Here is a 15,622-nt window from a genome sequence, read left to right as displayed (position 1 = left end):
GATTATGAGTAAACACATAAGTGAAAATCATGACAAAGACAGTATTATGATGACTTGAAATTACTGTATTTTTCTGTGAAATCTACAACCTGTTTCTGAAATTTGTCTGTTGAATTCTGTTGACTACTAGCTGTCTGAATCTAAAAACTGGAGCATTCAAACTTGCTCAGGAGCATAACTTGCAAAGAAACAAGAGTTCTCCACAGCTAGCTCCAAACCTTTCTGAATAACACAACATATACCATCACTCATCAAACTGATTTAAAACATCAAATATGGGATACCTGATTTTCTTTCTTACACCTGCTTTAAGAAGACAATTCTATTGATTTCAGTGCCTTCTCTCATGTTTACTTGAGTGACCAGAGAGGATAATCAGGCTCAGAATTTCTTCATCCTTTAACCAGTTAGATCTGTTTTGCTGCTTTTTGTAAGCAACAGTGCTATCCCAGAAATGGAATATATATACTTATTGGCATTTATTTTCAAAACAGAACTGACGCCATCTGTCTGGTAAATGGAAATGGAAGTATGCACATTCAAAATTGGTTCTATTGTACTTGCACAAGGAAAATTATTATCAATTTGCATTGCAGCAGCCTCAGTTCTGCAGTTAGGGGGGGAGTTCCCTGCCTCAGAAAGGTGGATCAGGTTTACTGATAATGAATATCTGGTCACTGCAAGGTCATAACATTTAATGACTGCTTCACTTTCATTTCTGAACTGTGTCACATTCACTGATAAGAGAATTTATCTATTTAGCATGCAAAAGAAAAAAAAACAATTAAAAAATACATACCCCAACCAACAACGCAAAATTTAAGAATGTATTTCCGTACATAGGTATTAAAGACTTTCACAAGGGCCAGATACATGTGGAAAGCTTCTAGGCCCATCCAGGTGAAGGAAACCAAAAGGAAATAGTGAAGAAATACTGCAACTGCAATGCATAGACCTCGTGTATCATACAGTGCGATCCATGAGTCAAGGAGAAAAATTAAGTTGAGTAGAAGTAATGCAGCACACAGCTGAATAAGGATTTTGGAGGGGTAGTCTCTCCGGATTTTCCTAAAAAAGCAAATGAGTGAGATGACATCAGTTACCCATAGATCCCTGGCTTACTTCCTCTCTTGTAGTCCTTAGTGCACAAATGCCTAGGAAAAAAAAATTATATATTTTCATTCATATATAATGCTTTATATATTGCATTTATACATGGAGAGAATAATTTAAAAAAGATTTAAAGTCTGTTATAATAAGGTTACATAAATGCAAACAATAACTTGGATTCCTAAGGGTTTAGTACCATGATTATTTTTTTTACATTGTATGTTGGACTTCTTACAATACTTCCAAAAACCACAATGTGACTGTTCTTTATTGCTAAGCTAGATTAGGCTTTTGACTGGGCTTCCAAAACCTTGATAGGGACAAGTAAGTCCTTGATGACAGGATAATGAGAGAATAAACGTGTGCCAAATAAATAACTTTGAGAAGGATTTCCAAAACATAGCATGGAGGATTCAATAGTTAAGGCTCAAACATAACAAAATGTTCCAACAAACAACAAAGAATAAAAATGCATTTAAAAATGCTATCATTCTCCACTGCTCTAGATATGTTGTATCTTAAACACATTCCTTCACACTTCTATTATGATAATCCATTGTAAAATATTTAAGAGTGCTACTTCTTCACTTCTTACTGCATAGTCTCATGATTAATTCACTTGTCTGCAAGGTTAACATTGCTAAGACTGAATCAACACCTTCCTGGTAAACTGGACAAATTTGTGCATTATCAACAGACACAGAATCCATAACTATTGGAAAGGACTTTGCAGTGAAGACTACAAGCACTCATAACTGAAGAATAATGGGAGCTTAGCTGAACAGGTACTTACTCAAAGGCTATGTAGGTCACAAGAGTAATAGAAAGAAAAATTGCAGAGAGGCCACAGCCTATATAAGATATAAAAGTCAGTACCAATTCTTGTGTGGGATTCAAAGGAGTATTTCCATACAAGTTCTAAAATGGAAACAGAAGTTAATTTCAGAGAACATATTTATTAAATGGAAAAAGATTTTAAAAAACCCCAAAATGCACCCTTCCTTCTGCAATTAAAAAAACAACAAACAGTTCTTTTCATCATGAATCTTATAAAAGGTTAACTGAACAACAGAAAAGCCAGCCCAGTCCTGTGAGGAGGAAGGAGCTGGACTCAATGATACCCTCCAACTTGAGATATTCTATGATTCCATGATTCTAATTGTGAAATTCCCTTTGATTAAAAATTTGATTTAAATTGATCATAATTGTAATTTCCTACAATATAAAACAAGTGCCTAAATGTAAAAGCTGCAGTTTAATAAGCACTTAAGGAATTTTTTACTTCAGTGGAACTCATGGCCCCTCATTCAACAAGCAGCTTAAGCACATAACTAATGTACTAACCCTGAAGTGAACAGAACCTGAGTAGTATTTCATAGGTGGCATGGGCTTACTGAATCCTCATTTGCTTAAGATAACATATGCCTAAATGTTTTCTTGAATTAGAGTAAGATTGCATATTTTTTTATATAATTACCATCAAAACTGCAAAGCTTGTGAGGTGGTTGCATGAACAGACTGTTTCATTTACTCTACTTTCTTTAACTATGCAACCTTCATATGACCAGCCTCCATGTCCACCTGTTAAAGAAAACAGCTTTGTTATTCATAAAAGGCTTTATTTATATTAACATGAGTTAACATAGCTAAAACAGCATGATATCTTGGGTGATATCAAGTACTTACCATTTTTATTAAAGTCCCAAAAAACACATCTTACTGTTGAATTATCCTGTTTGGGAGGTAAAAAAAAAAAACAAATAAAACAAAACAAACAAGTTTTACTAAACTATGAGTTTATGATCAAGTAATGTATGAATGTAGGCAAGAATAAATACTGTATACAGCAAACATACCTGTTTTCATGAACACAAAATGAATTTAGGTGCACAGAATGGATTAATATTGCAATATACATGGGAAAATAAGCTGAACAAATTTGAAGTCACCATACAGGAGCTAGCTCTCATGCTTACGCTATGATTCTGTTCCTGGTAGAACATTATGAACGCTGTTTCACTCTCTTCCCACACTATACAAATTCTTGGGATTTCTCATCTTGCCTGATTTTGTAAGTATCAAGGAGATGACCACATAGAAAAGGAAAAACTCTTTTTCATTTGCAAACATTTGATCACTTTATATTACTATGGTGTTAAAGGTTTACATAGAGATTTCACACACACATGAAAATCCTAAAAATAGTAGCAGTAATACACTATACTGCTATGAATACTAATACTTCTACAGTTATAACTCAAAACTCAGTATTAAATCAATACAAGTAAAGATTACACTAAGCCAACTCTAGGAAAAAACCTTCAGGTACATTACTGGAATCCTTTCATTTTTCAGTTTGTAATATTTTAGTATTTTAAACTCTTTTAAAATATGGGATAGAAGATTTTAATCCTTGATGCTCATCTAGGAAAGAGATGATGTATATGAGCCCTAATACTTCCAGATAACACAATCTTGTGTTCCAGTTTAAGGAACAACATTCCCCCTAGGGAAAAAGACTTCTATTGCTTTCTGGCCATGCAGAACCTACAATGTCATGATTGCAGCATCTCTGTAGCAACCCCCACTGACAGGCTTTCACCTAAGTGTTTTTGTTCTTTGAAGAATAAAGCTTAAGGGTAGGTAGGAAAGATAAAAACTGGATGGCTAAGTGATAGAGCAAAATAGGTTGGACTTGGTGATCTTAGTCTTTTCCAACCTTAAAGATTCTAAGATTCTATGATTCTATGAAAATTACCTGAAACCATTTGAGAACAAAACTTTATACCAGCAATAAATAAGCAAAGATGAGTGATTTCTAAAGTCCAGATGGAGATGAAATGTTAACACTAGTAAAGCAGAACCAACTGATCCATATTCTTAGGACAGTATTTCTTCTACAACAACTCCAATGGAGGCAACAAAACTGTACTTTACGTCTGCCAAAATGTAAATCATACCTGATTAGGTTTGATATTCTGTAAAGTGACAGTAACATTTGCCTTTAAGTTGCTAATTGTGAGGTTAGCAACACTTGATGATATAACATTGCTGATTAAAGATGCATTCTTCAAGGACAGATCCTGGAACAACAAAAAGTAATCAGATTTTAAAATCTGAAAGAAAACAATAGTAGAGTACAGCACCCACAAGCTCAGTTAATATGTAGAGTGAGCACTGGACAAAAACAATTACTTTTTAAATCAGGAAGTTTTGAAATGTCTTTTGCAGGAAAAAATTCCAGTCATATTTTATTTTGCTCCAGGCTTGAGTTTAAACCATTTATGAACAGAGGATCATAAAGATACCTGGAATACAGTGGTCTTTTTAAAGAAGTTGAATATAATTCTGGAAGCCAAGTCCAACTCTTCAGGGGGTAAATTTGTTAGCAGTGATGAAGGAAGTGTAATAGATCCAAGATTATTTACATCATGAATTGCATCAACGCCTAGAGAGATCTGAAAAATAAATGCACAGATTTTGCTTCATTTCCATCACTAAAGAAAAACCAAATTATGACTTATTTTCAGTTTAGAACTTCAAAATACATATCTCTGTAATCACTGTCAGGAACTCACTGCTGCTCTCTCATTCCTCTCCCGCTCCAATGAATAAATAGCATCTGCAGGCCTGCAACTCATTTCAGCTCTGCCTTGAAAAATACTCTGGCTTTACCCATTTGCTTACAGGGACAGAACACATCACTTTAGTGGATAATATTGATTTGAAAAAGGTGATGGGCAACAACCTGGATAGGTCTATGTAACTGTGTAGGGAGAGAAGCCTGCAAAGGCAAAGAATTTTTATACCCCATATGAAGTATGTCAGAATTCATAAAAACTGTAAATAGCCATTTTTTTGTCAGTAAGTTTTTAAGTATGGTAGGTTGAGCAGAACCTAAGAACATAAACCATAACTTTATGATCATCTGGTAAAATTACAAAAATAAACTGGATAAGCTACCATTCAGATATCTCAAGAGCTTAGTGATCTAACATTACCAAAAAAAAATCTGAACTTTCACCCAGTTTTCTGTGCTGTACTTATAGGACAGAGAGCTTTGTTTAGTACAAAACCTCTAATATTTTCTTGTCTTACATTAGTCACTTTATACACAAATATCATCATCTCAGAGTTCCAGCAGAACTGAAGAAAGAAATTATCTGTGTATTTAAAGAATGGTTGTAATAGGAATAACAGTGTGAGCTCTCCACAGTGCCCTAACAATATGGTTTAACTCTTCTGTTTAGACCAGTGGTCTCCAAACTTTTTTGGTCATGCACTCCCAAATTTATTTATTTATAAGTTATATGCATGTACTATTGTACTAATATATTATATGTGTTATAAAACATACACAAAGCCAGAAATTTTAAAATGATGATATAAAGATTGAACTTTTTTTTTAAAAAAATATATTTTTCATTTATTAATCATATAAAAAATATTTTCTTCCCACAGCCCAATGGACTGTCATGTGCACACCCTGGGGAACTCAAACCCCACTTTGGAGATCACTGGTTTAGACAGCCACCAAAGAAATCCCAAATCAATTCCACAAAAGCATTCCTGTTGCTCTGATTTGAACTAGATACTTGTAGAAAACTCCCTTCATTTCATGGCCAGCGCCACGAGATTTCTGGAAAATCATTACTTAGCAAATACCTGTTTTTCAGCACTACCACCTCCTAGTCACCTCACATTCATGCACCACATATTGCTAAGAAAAGAAATCAAATGTTCACATTTTGTATCATTTTCAGCATCACAGAACAGTTCCAGTACTACTTACGGCTCATGCTAGACTAAGCTATTTCCTTCTCTGAGAGGAAGAAATGTGCCAAAATTTGTCCAGAACTTTCCACCTCTCCTTGATTAAGCCTCCAAGACTGGTATTGTCCAAATTATTATTTCCTCAACCAGGAGGGAGGTTTTGAGTGAGACAAAGTGGATCCAAACTTTCTAAGCACTTCTTTCTGGGTGAGACCAACTAGTCATAAGTGACAAATGTGTGAATGTCATTATCCAAGCAACATAATAGTTCTTTCCTGGAACCCTCTACAATTAATATCCTCCTAACAGATGAAGCCATATGGCAACACTCCTTGACAAATTTCAGCACTGTCAGGGTGGGTGATTAAGTGACTCATGATTCAGGGTTTTTGAAGCAAAGCTATTCTGCCAAGCACTCTGTCCATTCCGGTGTTCTCGCTGTACCCTCTCTAATGCTTATTAGTTCAATGCCAGTTTCTGCTAAGTCTGTTGCTCATTTAAAGTCTGTTGCTTATTTACACCATAATAGAAAATTATAGGAAAAACTATGCAGGGCTTAAAAAAAAAGTATTTTTTCTCCGAAACTAATGTGAACAAAAGATCCTGAAATTGTGACATAAACACAGAACAAACTCATGTTACATATAAATATATAAACATAAATACTTAAAAAAGAAACATTTGAGAATTTTTAAGTACGTAGAATTATCAGTGTTTAACCTGGAGATCAGCCGAGTCCTGGACAGCAAAAGACATTCGATTGGAGCGGATGCTATTGGTTTTGACAACTGCCAGAGCCAAGGAAGGGGAGGCAAAATCAGCAGATGTTGCTGGAAAGTTCAGTTTTAAGCCAATATAATCCACCAGTTTTATAATTCTGTTAAGAAAAAGAGATACTTAGTATTACCAAGCACATAGACCCAAAATTCTCAGGCAAGCTGTGATTATGGAGCAGCAATCCAAACGTAATGTAAAATACAGCTGACTCTGCTTACTTATTGTGGCGTCAACACAAAAAAATACACTGTTTTCTATGGCATTATACTATAGTAGAGCTGGTAACACAAGAATGATACTCCTGTTTTGTATAAGTACATTAAAGAGCAAGAAATATTTTTTTGGATTATAATTATGAAAAAATGAAACTTGCTGAAGCCAATTTATCAAGACAGTCAATACAGCACACCTTTAATCCATTGCCAGAATGACCTACCTGTTAGAAATACGGGGTGGTAATGGTTGGGAAGCAGTCAGGACTTTGCTAACCTCACTAACCATCCTTTCTACGTCTTTAGGCTCTACTTTTCCAGCTGCTAAATCATTTTCTATTTTGGACACGATTTGCTCGGCTGTGGTGGTATTAATGGTGGTATATACAGAAGTTGTGTATGTGGTAGATGATAGTATCTTTCCTGTGACAAAAGAAAAGTTGTGCATTTATTTAAACATTGCATTCATCATTTGACATAAGCTTTGAGAAGCAGAAAAACTAAGTGCTTCTCTTGACCAACAAACCTTATCACAACTTGCAAGGTCTCTCAACATGTTATGTGAGATAGAATCCCTTTTTCTCCCTATCAGCTACTTTGCAGGTAGCAATATTTCTAATCTTATTAAAACATACAGCAAGGTTTCAAATGGCCAGCATTAATTCCACTTTTTATTGATTACAAAGTTCCTCACATCAGACCATTAGTGATGTTAAATAATCTATTATTTTGGATTTTTAGCCACTGGAGGCCTCAAAGTAGAATAAAATTAAGATAAGATCAGCAATTTGAAAAGAAGCTTGTGAAGATGCATACAATCTTTGTAGGAAAATACATACCCACTAAGAATATTCCTAATCAATAACAATATTTTAAGGAAGATACAACATTGATTTGCAGTATTTTAAAAACTAGCTTAGTAAAAAAAATTAGCTGCCGGGCTCTGTGACTGAATTTTTTCTGCCAAAGGTACCTGTTGGGAACTTAGCACAGTTATCTATCACAGTTACCAACCAATTTGTAGAGTGAGGTCAAGGCATCAAAATGTATTTTAAAAGAAGTATACACCTTGTGAGAGTTGTCTCAGCCTTTTCACAGTAATTGAAGGTCACAGCTCAGATATACAATCTTGTTCAATAAAGCAAACTCAGTATATGGCATTGAAATAAAAAAAGAATAATAATAATTTTACTTCTCATATTTACCTGTGCTCCCATTAGGCAGGCTACCATGGCCACCAGCAGTAGAATGAGGATGAGAAGCTGAGACAGAACGGTTGACAGGACTAACAGTAGGGGTCAAAGTTATTGTGAAAGGAGTAAGGGGAAGAATAGGTCCTGTAGTAACATTTTTGTTACCAGAAATAATCTGGGTTGAATCTGTAGCACGATGAATTTGTGCAGCAGATTTGGTGGTAGTCTCAAAGGGGGGAACTGCTATTGGAGGTTTGGGGGAAAGCTCAGAAGAGGAAACTGCAGAATGTTTAGTGAAACCCACAGAAGGAGAAATTATTGTAATAGGCTTGCTAACATATGCAGCATCAGATTTAACTGAGAAAGCAGCCTTAGTGACAGATTTCATTGCAGGTGTGGAAGTAGTGACAGATTTATTAGAAGCTATGGAAGAAAAAGTTGGCATAGTAGGTTGAGCAAGAGACTCAGAAGAGGAAAGCATAGTGGTAACACTGGTGGAAGACACAGAAGTTTCAGTAGATGATGTGGTGGAAGTTTCAGAGAGAGGATTTGTAGTGGGAGATGTGGAGAGAGTTCCAGAAAAAGAAATTTCTGTGAATGGTGGGATCAGTGGTCTAATTGTGGGGCTTTGTTTGGTAGAAAACATAGTTGGGGGAATAAAAGTATTAGATTTGGGGGGAGTCTTTTTAGGGAGAGAAGGTGAATGAGGGAAAGGAACCCATATAGAATGAGGTGGCACTTGTATAGTACTGTAAAAAAAAAAAAAAAGGCACAAAAATGCATGTTAAATTTAACATTATTTATATTTTAAAGAAAACGAGTTATAATAGAGGAATATATATGAATGATATGTATATTTAAAAATCAGTCAGAGTGGATGTTTCATGCTCTAGTAAGAAATAGGAATTTCATAACATTTTGAGGGTTCTTACATTCAATTTTGCTGTAGTTGTTAACTAGCAAGTCCATAAATACTACTACAGCCTTTGCATGCCTTTTCTAGAGGTGACCTGATGCTGAATCTGCATCAGCTATCTGCATCAGGGGTTTAAAAAAAAAAAAAAAGAAAACAAAAAAAAAAAGGGAAGGGAAGAGAAGAGAAGGGAGTGGAGGGGAAGAGGGAGGAATGGGGAGGGAGCTATATAGGAAAATGCCTGTCAGGTTGTTCCTGTGGAGTCCTTCGTAGCTATTACACTGCAACATGAAAGTTGACTCTACTAATGCATTAGGAAATTTAGGAAATAAGCAAGCCAAATTTTTGTCTTTATACTTACTACATTTGTAATTCTTCAGCACTCAAGGAACAATATTTCAGTGATGAACAGCAGCACTGTTCTGAGATGACAAAGAAGCATTAACAGCTACTACTGTTAAGTAGGATATTCAAATAAGTGTGTTTTATGGGTTTTTTTAAAAGTACATATTGCATAATTGATTTTGAGTTTTTTTCTGAAATTACATTTGCAAAACAGATCTTGACCAGTCAGAATACTGCAATACCCCCAGACTTTTGCTCAATGCCTGACAAGTACAGGCTTTTTGTTACTGTAAACAAACCAAAATGCAAAGCTACATTTTTTGAAGCAAAGGGACAAATGGTATGAGTCACCACTCCCTACTATCACAATATTACTAAGAAAGCTTGGCTACTTTATAAGCTTTTCAATTCAGGTTGCCATTTCAGTAACACATTTATGTTCTCAAGTAATTTTAACCTAATCCTTTCAAAGTCTGCTTTATTAATGTAGTTGGCAATTTTATAGCAAAGTTTTTTAACCATCCTACTATCTTTCCCCTCCCCACCCAAAAATCAGAAGGCTGTACTTTTTTATGTGTTTATATTTTTCAACAAAAATATTTTTATCTAAAAGTAAGTAACAATCTTTTCTTTTAGCTATCTGGACATCACCTGCAAAGTTAGAAATTTAATTTGAAAGGGTGAGATGAGACTGTGTTTAAAGCATAACTTACCAATTTTGCTTATTTCAGCTTTGTCCGTTAAACTGCTTATATTCTTTCTCTCAGCCAGCTTCATTATGAAATTGCAGTGTATACTATAATGCGAAGAATAAGCTTTAGACTCAAGAAACAGATCTGCCTCATCTTTACAACACATGAAACTAATATCAAATGCTAAGTGAAAGCACATCAGCACAAATGCCAAGTGTGAAAGCACATCTTTCCTACGCTCTTTCAGTTTTGGGGATATTTTTAATGTACATAAAACACTATGCCAGCCTAAAAAGAAGAGTAATACAACAGTCGTGGCAGCTTATTTTCTCTTTTCTCTACAGACACTGTTGCTTCTTAAATGGGGTCCTGAAGGGGGATCATTAAAGCGTTGATAATTTTGTGAAGATAATAACGTAATCTCCACCGTTACTGTAAAGAAACTCCAGAGAGGACCTAGCAAGTATCCTAGGTGGCTATGATGTTAGTGTCTATGAAATCTCCATCACCTGGGGAAAGCCAGTATTCTCTCTTTACTTTAGAGAGAACTTAAGCATGTAACTACACATTTACAATTACGGTTCAATGATGTGAAACCCTACCTAAACTAGCAAACCTACAGTAAAAATTCTTCACATTCAGGAAACTCAAACACAGGTGAATGAAAAGGCAACACATAAAAGATGAAGTGAAGCTTCTTCCCAGCTAACGAGAACAAAAAGAGCACCCTAACTGCTGCTAGTATAGGACATGGATGTCATCTGACTTTCTGTCTATTACTATTTGAGTGTTTCTTTCATCCTAATCCAGGAAGAAAAACCCCAAATTCAAGTATTCAGGGAAATGAAGTTCCACATTTTGTTTCAGAATATAGTGTTTCCAAGCTGATTAGTTTAAAGAACCAGCAATTTAGTGGTGAGTAGCAATTAAATTGACAGACATTATCTACATTTCAGGGTTTCCAAGATCACCTTTGTGCAGCAGCCTTGCCATTCTGATACCCCAGACTTCCAAACTCTGAACTGGTTATCTTCTCAAGCTTCCCCTACCCTGAGGATGGCTGGTTTCCCAAGCTGAAGAAGAGCAACTTCAGATGCCTCAAGCAATTTCCTCATAAAGATTGCATTGTATTCACAAACTCTGGAAGTTTGGTGGTCTCAAATCCCATAGCCTTGGTGGTTATGTTGCTATGTGACTCAGCTAATACAAAGATGCAGAAGAAACATGGCAGGCAAGGCTGTGCTTCACCAGAAGATTAATGAAAAGCGAAAGTTTGGTTAAAAAAAATCTAAAAAAACCCACTAATGCGAGAATAATGGGATCAGAATTTCTTTGTCAGTCTACGTATATTTCTCCAGCCTGTTTCTCAAACTTAACTTCCTACAAAGTTTGTTTTTTCTTCTGTTACATAGCCATTCATACCTGATATAGCACAAGACAATATATGAGCATTTAAACATATGAGCATTTAAAAAATTAACAACAAACCTCTGGTTTTCTGCACTGCATTCCATTACAGAAGACTGTAATGACAAGGGAAAATAGAAAAAAATTGTTTTGTCAGAAGAAAACAGGATTGATACTTAGATAATGACATTATTAGAAATAAGTGGGAAAAAAGTTTTCCAAACAGTAACAACAATTAGTAATCTTACCTCACTTACTGCTTGCAAGGTTTTGTTGAAATCTGAAATTCTTTAAAATAAAAAGTTACCATTATGGAGGATTTTTAATTACGTTTCTAAAGACAATTACGATATAATGAAAAGAACAAGCAATTACTGAGGAAAAAAAAATTCCAGTTGATCAGTGATTTTTTAAAATCATGCCAGTTCTAACACTGTAAAAGCAGTTTTCAAGGGATTAAACATTTTAAAAGTTGCCTTTTATTTGTCACTCCACAAACTAAATTAAACCTCTGTCATCACATATTTTAACATAAATCCACTTCTTTAAAAGTTATTTAAAAGAGCAAAAGATAAATCTTAATGTTGCCTTTTGGCAAGCAACCATTTGGAACAGATTTCTAAATTTATACTCAAAGCCGCAGAAATAGAATGAGTAAGAAATACGGATTTCTTCTGCAAACAAGACCTGTTGGCCAATTACATCTTTTTGATATTCAGGGTAAGTTTGGGAAATAGCAGTAAGTATTCACTCATTCAAACCTCTCCTTATAAAGACTGTGAAAGAATAAACTACACCAAAATAAAAACATAGATATGACTCCAAGAACACGTATTAAAACCCATGCAGCTATGAAAGTTCTCTTAATAATTTCCTGAGACAGATGAAATCCCTGAAATTATAAAAAACATTTATTCAGGAAGAGCAGCAGTAAGACTGGCATTATCAACAATCCATAGCTAATGTCCTGAGTTGCTGCTGCTGTTATTATCATTCCTACTATCAGCTATGACAACTATTATTAACACCAGCAGCATATAAACAACAAGGCCTTTGGGCCTTGTTATACCCCCAAAAAACTAAAGGACCTAAAAGGAAATCAGCAAGTGTACCATTTCTTAAAACAAACTCCAGTGGTACATAAACTAAATCTAAGACTATTCTAACCAATATGAACTTTATGTTAAAGAACAATAACTTACAATTCCTGAAATTTTTAATTTATAAAGGCAGGAATAATGCAAAGTCAAGAGTCTGCTAACCACATGGAAGGTTCAACTTAATCTTTTTCAAATATAACAAAGATTTCAATCCTTATTCAAAATTACTTACCTCAATTCTTGTAGGGTAGGTGCTGGAATTGCAATTAATTTTGTAACTTGATTGTTGATGGTTATGTTATTAATCTGTTAGAAAAAGATTCCATGGCTAAGTAAAACCAGTAATTTTTAGCCTTAAAAGAAACTTATGTTCATTTCACACATTTTAACAGTCTGAAATTCCAAAGATAAGCCACACATTTTCTCACAAATACACTTCAGATATTTACCATGACACTATTGTCACAACTTCTGGAAGGAATTGGGTCACTGAACAACAGGATCTGATTTGTGAAAGATATGGGCAAGAGGATAGTAACCTCACCATATCTCATGTTGGAAAAAGAGGAATTTGACTTAGTTTGCAAGAAGGACTGCTTAGACCAGACACTGAACAATCTTTCTAACTGTAAGTGTAGCAATGGGACAAGCTCCATAATAGACATTAGTTAACAGACAACATAGAATACTGGGAATAAGAAGTCAAGAACTCAGGTGAAAGACATGGTAGAAATCATCTAAACATATATGACCTAGCCTTAGGGCCAGAGGATACACTAAGGTTTATCTAAAGGCCCTTTATAGATCTGCATTCTTATGTTCCTCTGGTTGACACCATTACTGGTTATTTTTACATTTCATTCAGCACCATGATGAAAACATCATCTAACATATATGGTATTGACATTACCTAAGAAATATTCTGCTAAAAAGTAAGAGAGTTTCAAGAGACAAGTAACCTGTTTTTCTAATAGCTGTAGGCATAACGTTAATACACTAGGAAGATTTCAGTAGGCATTATCACCATTAAAATACAACACAATGCAGAGGTGGCTTTTGCCAGGGGCCTACCCCTGCCCAAACTCAATGCTCCACGTGCATCTGTGCAGTAAGTAGCTCTCTGCAGTGATTATGCTGACTACTCTCATGCTTGCAGAGATGGGCATGTGAAATCTCAGACCGAGTGCAGACAGGGATGATACAGAAGGTCCTTTACAAGCTAATGTCCTTTTTTTTTCCTCCCTTCAGTTTTCCATCTATAACAACTAACCATTCTCATCCTCATAGTATTACCTCCTTGCTTTGTATGATATTGTTCTCTTAAACCTCTGTTGTGTTGTGTAAGTGGACACACTCGTGCCACATAGGCCTACTGCAAAATTAGTAACTGATTAACCACATGCCAAAAAGCATGGAACGATACCCTATTTATGAGAGTCTCAACATGAATTATTCCCAGGATGTGATCCAACTTAATTTATACCCACACTGTTGCCTTAGAAAGTAAAGGGCCTAGATTAATCTCCAAAGAAGATCCTGTATGCCTAAATGTAGATTCCTAAATAGGCAGTTCCTCTCTCCAGACTTCCCAGGGCTTCTCCCTCCTTTCAGTGGCTATATAGAGAATACAGGCCCTTACTGTAGGAAGTTTGCTTAGCTAGAATTCTAAAATTTAGCTGCAAAGCAGCTGTTTAAGAGAGAGACGGTAGATCTATCCACTGCAAACATTAACTTGTAATGCAAACTGTATCTGAAATAAAATAAAACTATAAAAAACATAGTAAGAATCATGTTAGGATATCAGTATTTTAAGTGTAGACAAAGAAACTCATTTCAACCTTCCTTACAATAAAGTTTGAAAAGAGAGAACACTTACTATTTCTACACTTAGTGATGTGTTACTTTCTTCTCTTGCCTGAAGTTTTACCTTGCCCACATAGAACACTAAAACCAAGACAAAAAAGTTAAGAAAATCAACACTAAACCGCATGATGTAAAATTATTTGAGAATTTAAAAATTCACCTTACAATAGAAGAGAAATCAGAACATTTACACTAGCTTTTCTGATCATTCACTATTTTTGCAGTTGTTCTTCCATCTCTTCACTTACTATTTCCATAAACGAACTAGTCCAATAGCTTAATTGTTTTCTGTATATTTATTTTTGCTGGCTGTCTCTAAATTCCTTCTAGTTCATTGTTTGTTTTTTTCCCCGAAACAGATAAAGTGCACTGCACATTACTATTAATACAACTGCAACTCCTGCAACAAGAATAAAATGTGTGTGTAAAGGCAAAGTGATACTCTGAAAATTATTCCCTTGGGGATTAAAGAACTTTGAGGATACCATAACTCAGAACATCACTCAACAGTCCTTGAGAGCTGGTAGGCCCATTTTGGAGACACAAAAGGAACTTCTATGACACTTCTCTTCCTGCAGCCACACATTCGGTGCAGGCTATAAAGACCCATACAGGAATGCATGCATACATGAAATCGCCCAAATCACCTAGCAGTTCACTGTGTCAACCAGTAGGGAAACTTTATGAGGGAGGAGGCAATTATTCTGCCTCTTTCTAATCTATAAAGTACTCAGCGTATGGTTACTTGGCAGAAGTGTCTTCATTTTCTTAAGTATTTCTCACAGAAGCCATTTATCAAAGTGCTTTGGAAAGCAGCAACATGTATCAAAAAATCTTCTTTTACTATGTTTTTGTTAACACATATAAAGGGAACATCACTGCCCCTTCCATTTTCCTTTGTCTGTTCTGTCACATATTACACTTTTAAAATATATGCAGGCTTTTACAATAATTCTCCTAAACACTATTTTAACTTCTATTCCTGATACAGAGTTAGGCTCAATATGGCAGACACTGGGGCCTACTGTAGCAAACTAGTTTCTTGTTTTCTTCAGTTTGTAATTCTTATCTGCAACTGTCTATCTTTTGATAAGAAACCAAAGATCAAAAATACAATAGACTAAACATTATTTTTAAATAACCCCCCATATTTTATATTAATTTTTAGAAGTTATACAAAACCTCTTGAAATTTGCAAGAAAATTTATTACAGAGCTAGCTTTCACATAGCAACTAA

The 15,622-nt window shown here is 35.1% G+C and overlaps 1 protein-coding gene across 1 annotated transcript in view; it reads right to left on the bottom strand.

Moving 5' to 3' along the window:
- The window catches only part of ADGRG2 (adhesion G protein-coupled receptor G2), a 62,597-nt gene that overhangs the window by 11,897 nt on the left and 35,078 nt on the right, over positions 1-15,622 (bottom strand). Inside the window, exons 10-24 of the mRNA XM_075775544.1 lie at positions 14,399-14,466; positions 12,755-12,828; positions 11,671-11,710; positions 11,504-11,538; positions 10,037-10,119; positions 9,340-9,400; positions 8,078-8,814; positions 7,097-7,295; positions 6,604-6,760; positions 4,419-4,568; positions 4,071-4,193; positions 2,797-2,842; positions 2,588-2,691; positions 1,904-2,028; positions 800-1,068 (exon numbers count right to left, since the gene is read on the bottom strand). Coding sequence (XP_075631659.1) covers positions 800-1,068; positions 1,904-2,028; positions 2,588-2,691; positions 2,797-2,842; positions 4,071-4,193; positions 4,419-4,568; positions 6,604-6,760; positions 7,097-7,295; positions 8,078-8,814; positions 9,340-9,400; positions 10,037-10,119; positions 11,504-11,538; positions 11,671-11,710; positions 12,755-12,828; positions 14,399-14,466 — 2,271 coding nt within the window. The remainder of the gene's footprint in view (positions 1-799; positions 1,069-1,903; positions 2,029-2,587; positions 2,692-2,796; positions 2,843-4,070; positions 4,194-4,418; positions 4,569-6,603; positions 6,761-7,096; positions 7,296-8,077; positions 8,815-9,339; positions 9,401-10,036; positions 10,120-11,503; positions 11,539-11,670; positions 11,711-12,754; positions 12,829-14,398; positions 14,467-15,622) is intronic.

Source organism: Balearica regulorum, chromosome 1, assembly GCF_011004875.1.
Source record: "Balearica regulorum gibbericeps isolate bBalReg1 chromosome 1, bBalReg1.pri, whole genome shotgun sequence".
NCBI classification, from domain to species: domain Eukaryota; kingdom Metazoa; phylum Chordata; class Aves; order Gruiformes; family Gruidae; genus Balearica; species Balearica regulorum.
Note: the sequence above shows the minus strand (reverse complement) of the source record. Positions and strands in the feature narration are given on the sequence as shown.